We start from the raw sequence: 12,911 nt of genomic DNA, 5'->3' as shown, positions 1-12,911 counted from the left end.
GCATAGGATATGTGCAAATACTATGCCATTTTATATAAGGGACTAGAAAATCTGTGGATTTTGGTATCTGCAGGGGATCCTGGAACCAACTCCCCACAGATACCAAGGGATCAACTGTATACTTTAAGAACAAAACAAATGCAAAACTCACAAATTCTAAGGTGTAACCCCTATTTGAAAATCCCTGGGAATTTCACAGTACCCTTTCCATCTGGGAAATGCAATTTTCTGGTTTGCAAAGGAAAAAAGACCTTGGTAATATTTTTGGCTCATGAACACTTCTTTTAAAACAACATCTTAATGTATTGAGTGGAAGTGAAGCCAAAACATATGGATTAGGTTTCCTATAAAGTACATATGGATTTTATGAAAACAGCAAAGAGGCTTGGATAAAATGTAATCTCCAAAGATTAACCAGGGGTCCTTTTCCAACTCCAAAATTAATCTGGAGCTTTCTTGCTTTAATTATCTGTTGAAAGTTTCCTTTTCTGACTTAGCAACTTTCCTGGTCAGAGTTAACATATTTCACATTCCTAGGGAAGAAAAATAAGTAACTAAGGACAAGAAAACATTTTCCTTCCATTGTCATTTTGGCCGTTTCATTTCGCTGCTAGTTTCCCCTCTTTCTTGAATTATAATTTTTTTTCCTTCCTCACGAGACTATTCTTTCTCACATTTCCTATCCTTTCTCATTTTTCTCTTTGCTCTCAAACATGAAAAGGAACTATCAACATATCCCTCTTTCACCACATTCAAGACAAACATCAGCCTCTTTAGGTGGAATATGGAGATCAGTTGTCAAGGAAACGTACGGCCCAGGTGGGGCCAGATGTCCACAGGAAGTGTTTCCACAAAACCACCCGTCGGCAGAAATACCCTTCCTCAGAGCTGAGCACAGACTCTTACGTGAAGCCCGAACAGAAACGAAAAGCTGGGAGTGAGAGTGAGAGTGGACACGGGCAGGACTTCCCAGGCGGGCCAGTGGTTAGGATTCCGTGCTTTCAATGTGGGGCTGCAGTTCAATCCCTGGTGAGGGAGACAAGATCCCACATGCCTCAGGGCCCAAAAAACAAAACATAAAGCAAAATATCTTAACAAATTCAATAAAGACTTTTTAAAAAATGGTCCACATTAAAAAAAATCTTTAAAAAAAAAGTGCACAAAGATGAAATTGAAGGGGGGAAAAAAGAGAGAATAGAGAAATTAAGTTCTCAAAAATGTTCATTAATCCAAGCTAACCGCCCTTGGACTGCAAGGAGATCCAACCAGTCCATCCTAAAGGAGATCAGTCCTGGGTGTTCATTGGAAGGACTGATGTTTAAGCTGAAAATCCAATACTTTGGCCACCTGATGCAAAGAGCTAACTCACTTGAAAAGACCCTGATGCTGGGAAAGATTGAGGGCAGGAGGAGAAGGGGACGACAGAGGATGAGATGGTTGGATGGCATAACCGACTCGATGGACGTGGGTTTGGGTGGACTCCGGGAGTTGATGATGGACAGGGAGGCCTGGCGTGCTGCGGTTCGTGGGATAGCAAAGAGTGAGCGACTGAACTGAGCGACTGAGCGACTGAACTGAACTGAACGTCCCCACCCCAAGCAACCCTTAGGGTGACCCAAACATGAGCCCACACATTCAGGGAACAATCTGAAACTGAGTATCTCATCTCCTCTTGGTAGGAGACCTCAGGACTTCAGTGAGTACCAGCTGTGCATTCACAGCACCACCTAGCTTGGCCACAGCAAAGGGGAGAGCGCAGACCAGAAGCCCTCCACTTAATTTTATAAAACTCCAGCTCCACGCATGGGTCCAGTCCCATCTGCGGTAACTATTGTAATTGGCTCGACAATGCTGCTTGGAAGTTCCTGTAAGATTTGTTAACAGGGTAAGTAGCCCTCACTACTTCCCAGAAGAAGAGAATCAGGTACTTATCTCCCCAGCACCAAATAAGAGAAGAAAATGGGGAGCTGCAGCATTAGGCGGGGGGAGCCTTTTAACCCAGAGCAAGACCCAGAGTCGGTATTTTCATAAATAAATTGAATAAAAGTCCTCTAATTGGAATTTAACCTAATGACAGCTGCGCTCCTAAACATTTTCTTGAAGCTTAGAGTCTAATTATTTCTTTTCCACAAAACGAATAGTAGCATTGTGCCATGAAGCTGTCTTACTGGACAGCTCACTGTCCACGCTAACGAGGTTTAACGGGACCATGAAAGGAGGCATAAATGCACCACTAGCTGCCGAAAAACAAAACAAAGCAAAAACCCACCAATGTCTGACACCCATAAGCAAGGTGCTTTTGCCACCCTCATAAAGTGAATCTCTAACTAGGTTTCAAGCCTCACTTTTCAGTGGGAAGTGACATTCTCGTAAGCTAGAATTGCTCCAGCAGCAGAAGACACAAGAATCCAAGGAACATTCTCCCCCGCTTTGCCAAAGGGACTACACCTCTCTCTGTCTCCTTCCCACTTCTCTGACCTCCATATATTTTACTGAATCCATTAATTCACCAAATAAATATTAACAGAGTGCCTAAGGAGTACCAGGATTTATTCTAAAGGTGCAAAAAGATCTCTGTCCTCAGAGATCTAGAAGAGAGAAACGGGTAACAACTAGAAAAGTAAGTACACTTGCACCAGATGTTAGGGATGTGAGCTGTGGGACACAGTTCCCAGAACACGACTCCAAGCCCCCAGATGGTGACATACTTTCCATCAGGGGTTGTAATGCTTGTCTTCACCTCCCAGCACCTAATACATGCTTACCATATAACGCAATCCCAATGTTTTACAAAATTTAGTAAGCAATTAAAGTTGTTGACCAATCATCTTAACCGTTTTCCAATTCCCTGTCTTAGAAGTAAGAAAACCATAACTCAAAAAACACCTGTGCACCCTAATGTTCACTGCAGCACTGTTTACAATAGTCAGACACGGAAGCAATCTAAGTGTCTATCAACAGAGGAACGGATAAAGAAGATGTACGTATATACAATGGAATATTACTCAGCCATAAAATGGAACGAGATTGGAACATTTGTAGAGACACGGGTGGACCTAGAGTCTGTGATACAGAGTGAAGTAAGTCAGAAAGAGAAAAACAAGTACTGTATATTGACACATATATGTAGAATCTAGAAAAATGCTATAGATGAATTTATTTGCAAAGCAAACACAGAGACACAGATGGAGAGAACAAACTTATGGATACCAAGTGGGGAAGAGGGATGGGGTGAACTGGCAGATTGGGACTGACATATATACACTCCTGACACGATGAATAACATACGTAACTAGTGAGAGCATACTGTGCAGTTCAGACAAGTCTGCACAGTGCTCTGTGGCGACCCAAATGGGAAAGAAAACCAAAAAAGAGGGGATACATGTATGTGCATATCTACTGTGCAGCTGTATATCTGTATACATATGCATACAGATGCATATGTATGCATATCTACTGTACAGCTGTATGTCTGTATACATATGTATATCTACTCTACAGCTGAGTCATCATGCTGTAGAGTAGAAAATAACACAACACTGTAAGGCAATTATACCTCAATAAAAATTATTTAAAAAAAAAAAAAAGAAGAATGAGGAAAGTTAGGTCCTGCTCTATATGAACAGAAGAGAAGGAAAAAATCCTAAAAGATCTTGAAAGAGTCCATTTATTTGAAAACTCATGTATTCCTCTGAATACAGAGAAACAAACAATAGGATGTTACCCAAGAGATTATTCATTTTAAGCCAGAGATTCTCAACCTGGAGGCCCCAGGTTCAAGAATGCATGTGGATCTCTTGAAATTGTTGGCATAGCTGTGAGGAGAGGGGGCAGGTGTGTGTGGTTTTCTGGGGAGAGTGTGAAACGGACCGACAACACGTTTTCCCCATGTTACAGAAAACAGAATCTGCGTGGGAAATCCAAGGCGAGGAACAGGGCCGCAAGAAACAGTCTACAACATCTGGAATAAATGGTGCTTCCTTAAACCAGGGGAATAGCAGAAGCCTAGGAAAGCTTCAGATTTATAGAACTCCACCAAAGACACAAACTCCATGAGGACTTCTCAGAACCAGGCTTGCCATCATGATCATAAAATCATTACACAAAAAACTAAGAGGACAGGCGTACCTCATATGGAAATAAGCCCCGAACAGGAATTACCCTAAGGAAAGGAGAAAAAAGGCACTTTTACCTTTTCATGGTTTTCAATTAAAATTTCCACAACGATGTTCTGAAACTTCAAATCCATGATGGCAGCAACAGTCTCTTCCTGCGGCCTCATGAGAGTTGGTCCAAACACCACTCCTAAATTTGCCACGGTCATGAGGTTCTGCTTGGAGTGATTTGAAACACTAATAAGATGAAAGGGGGTAGAAAGGTCTCTGGTTAAAAGAAGGGGCAGTGGCCGTGGGATGTCTGCAACTCTGCCTTTCCCTACAGGCAAGAAGCCGGACTCAACTGGCCTCAGTGTCCGCCACTGTAATAGCCACGCCTGGCAGGGCACCACAGCTGGGGACCCTACCTGCCTTCCCACTTCCTTCCTTTTCTTTGATGCTCTGTTTAACCACAGCACCATTCTTAATAATTCTATGTCTACGCTAAGCCTGTGTCCCTGAGGGCCTTCATGTACTGTCTGTTCCTTTCTGCTAAGAACACCCCTTCTTTCCCCTGGTCGTTATACACTTGTTTCCAGGGACTCCCAGACCACTTGGCGCCTTTGTAAGAAGCATCGTCACGAGCACACAGAGCTTGGTCAGAACACCCATACTCCACTGTGCAGCCAACAACCTGGGCGACTGTTCTCAGCAGCCTGCCACCCAATTCAAGTCTCCACTCAAAGGTCTTATCCTTGAAAAGACCCTCCATCACAACTCTTAATAGTCCCAAACCCAATACATATTCTTTATCCCTCACTCTTACTGAGCCTTTTTACCATTTGCCACCTGACATGATTTTTATTTGTAGTCTGTTCATTATCTTTTCCCTCCTAGAAAGAAGGTACTTCACAAAGACAGGGACTTTATCTTGTTCAACTATGTGTTCAACTAACACCTTAGAAGGCACTCAGAAAACACTGGCAGGCCACATGAATGAATGGCTCTACAGCAGGAGAAGCCCTGGAAGCCACAATATTTTCTCACCTTCAGTTTCTTGTGTGTGTGTGTGAAATACAGGTTATAAAACACAGTGTTCCTCAGCTTCCTCCCACCTCTAAAATTCTACAATTACAGTGACCTAGGAGCCATTTATATATGACGAAAGAGCTAATTTCCCCACTGAATTATTAGATTTTGCTTACTTTGTAAAGAGGGAGTGAAAAAAAAAATGGAATGGATTGAATGAAATAACTGCCTACTACTGGATTAAACAAACTTCAAGGATATATCCATGCAGACTCAGAGTTAGGAAGGTGTGAAACCAAGCTAAATTTGCTAACAGACTTATAATCACATGGCCAGAATCAGTGTATAGGGAAATGTTTAAGATTCTCTTTTCTTACTTCTAATCAAACCCTGAGTTGCTGGCAGTGAAGTTAAGCAAATAATTATACGACTTCATGAGCATCACATTTCATCACTCTTGTCCAAAACACACACAGCGAGGCAAGCGTCCAGCCTGCACTTGCAGGTGTGGCTCTGGTATTGGGTCCGCAGCCCCAGTTCAAAGCCTTACAGACCCACACCACCACATGGCACCCAGAACTAAATAAAGCAAGTCAGGAAGAAAAAGAGGCTTACTTAGTTAAGTGTTTCACCAAAATATCCAACATTTCTTTATTTTTTTCTGGCAGTTTGTGTACCAAGAAATGGATGGCATTAACACGAGATTCCGGGCTGCCGCTCTCTTTTAAAAAAAAAAAAGAAAAACAGAAAAGTTAGCAGAGAATTCAGAATGAAATATGGGCCTGAAAACAAACAATTGCAACAGCTCATCCATTAAATCTTCAAGCACAGAATTTACACGCATTTTGCCTCCATTCAAAGGAAAAGAAAATCCATCTTTCTCCCTATTATGAATCTTCTATGCCTCCCCTATGATGTAATTTCAGTGCAGCGGCAAATAACGCCTTTCCCTCTGCTGGTATTTCAGAACAGAAAGGGACCATGGCTTCTCACTCTGGCATGCTGCTCCTCGAGTCTGCTCCTTACTTACCTGTTGACTCTAGTCATGGGTCACCACCTCACAGAGGAATGCAAATAAAATCTCACCAAGTGGCTTCTTTCCTTTGATGTGTTAAATTTTATCCCCCAAAATGATGTGCTGAAATTCTAACTCCTGGTATCACAGAGTTGAATGTTTTTAAATGTACCATCTCGTTTTCATCAGGTATGGTAAGACACACAGACATGAAAACTGTCATGAAGGAAGAAGCTGATCCTCACAGATCCCTAGAAATAAGGGGAAATGCAATGCCAGGCAGGGCCATGTGGTGAAGCACCAGGGGCGGTCAGGAGGTGAGGGCAAGCTGCTTTACTGTGCTCTCTTTCTGAAGGAACAAGGCAGGGTAAGCAGGCTTAGGATTGGTTGGTCCAAATCTTTGAACAGGCTCAGGGATATAAAGACTGTTCCTGATTATCTGGCACCTGGTCCTGGGGTTACTAAGGCAGGAGAATGTTGGCCTGGAACGTCAGAACCTGAAAGGTGGGGTCAGGGAGGCAACGTGGGCTCTGGATTGGTTAGTTCGCACATGGAAACTGTGCAAAGGTTAAATATCTCTAGGAATTGGTTAGCCCTGCAAAGGACAGTCTCCCCAGGGTCAGTCAGGCCCCAGATGTCAAAACATTGGGATCACACGCTGTGCCTGACTCAGTGCTTATTTAGAACAGGTCACTGAAGATGTCATTAGTTCAGATGAGACAACAGTGGAGAAATGTGGTGCTGCCCACCAGGCTCCTCTGTCCGTGGAATTTTCCAGGCAAGAATACTGGAGCACGTTGCCATCTCCTTCTCCAAGGAATCTTCCCAACCCAGGGATTGAACCCGGGTCTCTTGTGTCTCCTGCACTAGCAGGCAGGTTCTTTACCAGCTGAGCCACCAGGGAAGCCCCAAGTCCAATATGACTGCTGCCCTTATAAGAAAACAAAAGCATGGGGGGAGACGACCACTGTGAAGGCAGACACAGGAGAGACTCTATGTGTCAATGGAGTGATGAAGCTACAAGCCAAGGGTCACTGAGAATTGCCAGGAAACGTCAGAAGGTGGAGGAGGCAACGAAGGACCCTGCCCTAGAGTCTTCCAAGGGAGCAGGCCCTGCTGACACCTTGATTGGGGACCTCACCTCTTGAACTGTAAGAGAATATACTTCTCCTGTTTTAAGCCATTCTGTTTGTGGTTCTTTGTCACAGCAGCTTAAGGGAACAAATATAGTCCCTTAATGCCTTAGACTTTGGTCTTATCATCCATGGCTCTTATGAACAATGTCCCCAAATTCCTTTTATTGTGTTGATGGAAAATCATGGAACACATCAAAAAAAAAAAAAAAAACACAATATCGAAAATTATGCTTGAGTTTTCAGAGGTGTCAAAGAAGTGGCTAACAAGAATTAGCTGCTCAGGTTACCACATCAGGAAGGAAGGTTGCAAACTGCTGTGGAAGTTCACAGAGAGCTGGCAGGGACGCGCAGGAAGGCTTCACATAAGGGAGAGCATTGAAGCAGGGGCTTGAAAAACAGGAAAGGTTTCAGGGACAGGCGGAACTGGGAGGTGAGGGGTACATTCTGCATTCGGCAAACAGTGTGAGAAAGTACACAGCCTCCTCACAGAGGGCAGCTTCAACTTATAGAAAGGTGGTCACAACCAAACTTTGGTCTGTAAAGACCAATATTACTCATCCATAAGAACAAAATAAGGCCACCGGCAGTGACTCGGACGGACCTAGAGATTGTCACACTGAGTGAAGTCAGACAAATACCATATATTGCTTATATGCGGAATCTTTTTTAAAAGAGGTACAAATGAACTCATTTACAAAACAAAAATTGAGTGACAGATGTAGAAAACAAACGTGTAGTTATCAAAGGTAACAGGGAGGATAAACTGGAGGCTGGGATTGACATACACACACTATACACAAATCAGTTAACTAGTAAGAACCTACTCTGTAGCACAGGGAACTCTACTTAATACTCTGTGATGGCCTATATGAGCTAGAATCTAATGAAGGGTAAATATATATATACGTGTGTGTGTATGTACGTGTGTAACTGATTCACTTTGCTGTACGCATGAAACTAACACATCATTGTGAATCAACTACACTCTAATAAAAATTTTTTTAAAAAAAGAACTGTCTTTACTGATGGCTTCTAAATTAGTCACTGAAAGTAAAGCAAGAAAGAATATGAGCAGAGGGGAAGATACACCTGAAATTTTTGGAGGATGAATCTGAATGGGGAAAAGAACAAATTAAGAGGGAAATGCTATCTGGGCAAGAAGTAGCGAGGCAGGAAGGGGCAGGCAGATGGGAAAGCAGTTGTGTTAGTCACTCAGTTGTGTCCAGCTCTTTGTAACCCCGTGGACTACAACCCGCCAGGCTCCTCTGTCCATGGGATTCTCCAGGCAAGGATACTGGAGTGGGTTGCCATTTCCTCCACCGGGGGATCTTCCTGATCTAGGGATCGAACCTGGGTCTCCCACATTACAGGCAGATTCTTTACCACCTGAACCACCAGGGAAGTCTGGCAAGGGGTTGAACTACAAATGAGAAAACAGAGCAAAGAAGTGTAGTCTGCAGTTAGTAGAATCACTTCTCCCAACTAACAGCAAAGTGGCCTTAGGCAAGTTGCCTAAGCTCTCTAGGCCTGTTTCCTCACCTGCAAAACAAAGTGAACAGCACTATCTAAGCAGGCCGCTCAGACTCAGTGAGGTGACCAGTGTCAAGCGCTGAGCCCCAGTGGCTGGCAGAGAGAGGCACTCAAACTGTTAGCAAACATTACTGATGTCATCTGTGTTACTGTTGCGGTCTGTGTTCCTCTAATGTGAGAGCTATTACAGAAGAGGCAGAATTCACAGGATCTAGCCTCAGCTCGGCTGCGGGTCAAAGGAAGAGGCAGAGATGAAGACGTTTCTCGGCTGGGTTATCTGGCAGTAGAGTTAGTTCTATGGACAGACAGGAACCCAGGAGGCAAAGCATGTTTGAGGAGGAAGACAATGGTGAGTGATGGAGTAAGTGACATTCAAGGGCTGGCACTCTAACAGCTATCTGTAAAGGGGAAGATGCTTTACAGGTGAAGACTAGCCACACTCTCCAAAGCGTGTGACCTCGGGCACGTGGCCAATGCTGCCCAACTACTCCAGAGGCCAACAAAGGACATGGTGGGGAAAAGAGCTCCAGGAGAGGCCAACAGGGAGCCAAGCAAAACACAGGAGGAGGAAGAGACCAGAAGACCAGGGAGGCTCAGTGTCGCCAGTCAAATGAGAAGAAACCCGTGAAGACCGGGTAGCTCGCACCATCATATCATCAGGAGTTAAGGAGAGACTGGGGAATCGAAACCCAAAGGAGCAGCCCCAGATACGGCAAAGTCTACCTAACAGAAGCAGGAGGTGAAAGAGCGAGGTGCTGACGGGACAGGGCGGGCGGGGTTTCAACCAGCTCTTCAAAATAGGAGAGGACTTCCCTGGTGCTCCCGTGGTTAAGACTCTGCGTTTCCACCGCAGGGGGCACGAGATTGATCCGTGGTCGGAGAAGTGCCGTGTGCCAAAAGGCTCAGCCAGAAAGGAAAAAAAGGCGGGGCAGGAGGGTGGTGGGAGAAAGGACAGAGACGGGAAAAGAAAGGCAAAGCCGATTAAGAAAGGGGAATTTAGTGTGTCTTTTAAATTGTTTTTAACTTTTTAATACTTGGCATGTAACATTATATTAGCTTCAGGTGTACAACACTGTAATTCAATATTTGGATACACTGAAAAATGAAAAATGATCACCGTAACAAGTTAACATCTGTCACCACAAATAGTTACAGATTTTTTTCCTGGTGATGAGAACGTCTAAGATCTACTCTCTTACAACTTTCAAACATACAATGCAGTGTTACCACCTATAGCCATCAAGCTGTACATTACATCCTCAAGACTCGTTTACGTTACAATTGGACGTCTGTACCTTTTATCCCTCTTCACCCATTTTCCTCACCTCATTGTCTTCTACCTCTGTCAACTACTCATCTGATCCCAGTGTCTGTGAACTTGAAGGTTTTTTGTTTGTTTTTAAGTTCACAAATAAGTGAGATCATGCAGTATTTGTCTTTCTCTGCTTGACTTAGGGAATATGCTTTTTCAAAATAATAGTTTCACCACCTTATCACTGTTAAAAAAAAAAGTCTGTTCTGCTAAAATTTTAGAAAACAGATAAAGTAAAAATTCAGTAAAAAAAAAAATCACTAAAAATTGGAAATACATATAGTTTAAAAAGAACATGCAATCAGAGTACATAGAATTCCTACAATCAGAAGAGAGAGAGACAACCCGAAAGAAAAATGGGAAAGCGTAGAGCAAAAATATAAGAAAGACGACAGTTAAATGACCCATACATGTATGGCAAAAGCACCAAACCTCATTAGTTATCAGGAAAATAGAAATTAAAACCAAATAAAAACTCCTATACACCTATGAGGATGGCTCTAAGTGAATAATAAGCTTTGATAAGGACATGAAGCAAGTGGAACTGTCATGCATTAACTAGGTGGGAATAACTGAATGGTACAACCAATTTGGAGGACGGTTAGGCAAAATCCACCAATCTTGAACACACACATTCCCGGTGATCCCAACATGCCATAGGATCACTCACTAAAGGACACACACTGGAATGTTCTTGGCAGCGGCACCTTGGGTAACAGTCCAAAACTGAAGCAACTCAAGCGTGCATCAAGACCAGAAAGGTGGGTGACGGTATAGTCACACAACGGGGCGCCGCACTGCCGTGAGAGTGACGTGCCGGTTCCCTCCACAGGAAGACATCTCGTTAGATGAACTTAAGAAAGCCAGACACGTCAGTGTATCCTGTATGATTCCATTCACATACAGGTCAAACGCAGCAACCCTCACCCACGATGTCAGAAGTCAGGAGCATGGGGGAGGGGGGACAGTAACCAGGGGCGGCTGTCTCTCCTCGGTGGTGAAGGCAGAGTCCTAACCAGGAAATTCCTCAATGATCAGTTTCTTGACCTGAGGGCTAACTGCACAGCTATCTCCACTTAACCGAAAATCATTAACTGCACACTGATTATTTGTGCACATTTCTATTATGTTTCAAAGAAAAGTCCAAGTCACTCATAAAACTTATCTCACCCTAAGATAAAATCGTAATTTTTAAAACTCTTTTTCATTTTAGGTCATTACAAGATGCTAAATATAGTTCCCTGTGCTATACAGTGGGTCCTTGTTGTTAATCTATTTTATATATAGCGGAGTGTATATGGGCTTCCCTGGTGGCTCAATGGGAAAGAATCCTCCTGCCGATGCAGGAGATGCGGGATCTATCCCTCGGTGGGGAGTATCCCCTGGAGAAAGAAATGGCAACACACTCCTGTATTTTTGCCTGGAGAATCCCGTGGGCAGAGGAGCCTGGCAGGCTACAGTCCATGGGGTCACAAAAGAGTCAGACATAACTTACTGACTAAACAACAACAAGTGTGTATATGTTGCTCCCAAGATCCTAATTTATCCCACCTTACCCCTTTTCCCCTTGGGTAACCATAAATTTGTTTTCTATGTCTGTGAGTCTATTTTGTAAATAAGTTCATTTGTATCATTTTGTTTTAGATTCCACAGAGAAGTGATATCATATGGTATTTGTCTTTCTCTGATTTACTTCACTTAGTATGATAATCTCTGGGTTCATCCACGTTACTACTAATGGCATTATGTCACTCTTTTTATGGCTAAAATTCCATTGTGTGTGTATGTGTGTGTACACACACAAATCACATTTTTATCCATTCATCTCTTGATGAACATTTAGGCTGCTTCCACATCCTGGCTATAGTAAATAATACTGCTATGAACACTGGTGTACATACAAGTTTCTGAGTTAGAGTTTTCACCTTTTCCAGCTATACGCCCAAGAGTGGGATTGCAGGATCATATGTAACTAGTTTTAGACTTTTTTAGGCCCCTCCATACTGTTCTCCACAGTGGCTGTGTTAGTAACTTTTAAATTTAATCCTTTCAGAGTTTTCCCTCTTTTTTTTCAATGAGATATTCATATATTGTTTCACTTAATATATAACGGACATCTCTCGGTCATTAAATGGACTGCACACCATTAATTTTATGAATATTTAGGTTGCTTCCAATGTTTGTAAAGTTGAGTTTGTTCCACGTGACACTTTCAGTAGTACTGTTTGAGAACAGGAATGAGATTTTACAACACAGGACATGTTGTTGATAAAGCAAGAGGAAGGAAAAAAGGCTAAGAAATGAAAAGGCACATGATAAAGGAAAAAGGATAAAGGAGTATTAATCAAATACTATTAAATAATAAAAGACTCTTAGATACAGACTACATTTGTCATCGAAAGTAAAAGTACAACTCTCTAAAGAGTTAGGTGATAAATTATAATCAAGTTTTTAATCTGGAGTTAAAACCAAGATAACACCTTACTACATCAAAGCTGGAAGGAAATGAAAGCAATAAAAACATAATGGCATTTTTCAATTCACAGCTTTGATTTTTAAAATGAAATTAAAGCAGGGACTCTCAAAAACAGTCAAAAATTCCCAGGGAAAGAAAGGAAAATTGCCTGCAGTAAGAATTTCATACTTTCAAAAACTAAAAATTTTTGAAAACTCTGCACTAAAACACTACTTCTAATTCATGTGTATACCTTGTCAATAATCATCTTCTTCAAAGAAAATCTAATTTTAATATTTTTGATTTATCACTTATTCAGAAATACAAGATAGGAAAAGAG

General features: G+C 42.5%; 1 protein-coding gene across 5 annotated transcripts in view; it reads right to left on the bottom strand.

Annotated features, from left to right (window-relative positions):
• ARHGAP10 (Rho GTPase activating protein 10) overlaps window positions 1–12,911 on the bottom strand; it is a 375,463-nt gene that overhangs the window by 108,425 nt on the left and 254,127 nt on the right. For all 5 annotated transcript variants that reach the window (XM_070386636.1, XM_070386634.1, XM_070386633.1 and 2 more), the window contains 2 exons: window positions 5,739–5,844; window positions 4,193–4,352 (listed from right to left, as the gene is read on the bottom strand). In XM_070386636.1, the coding sequence (XP_070242737.1) occupies window positions 4,193–4,352; window positions 5,739–5,844 (266 nt within the window). The remainder of the gene's footprint in view (window positions 1–4,192; window positions 4,353–5,738; window positions 5,845–12,911) is intronic.

This window comes from Bos mutus, chromosome 17 (genome assembly GCF_027580195.1).
Source record: "Bos mutus isolate GX-2022 chromosome 17, NWIPB_WYAK_1.1, whole genome shotgun sequence".
Classification (NCBI taxonomy): domain Eukaryota; kingdom Metazoa; phylum Chordata; class Mammalia; order Artiodactyla; family Bovidae; genus Bos; species Bos mutus.
This window is presented reverse-complemented; position numbering and strand designations above follow the sequence as displayed.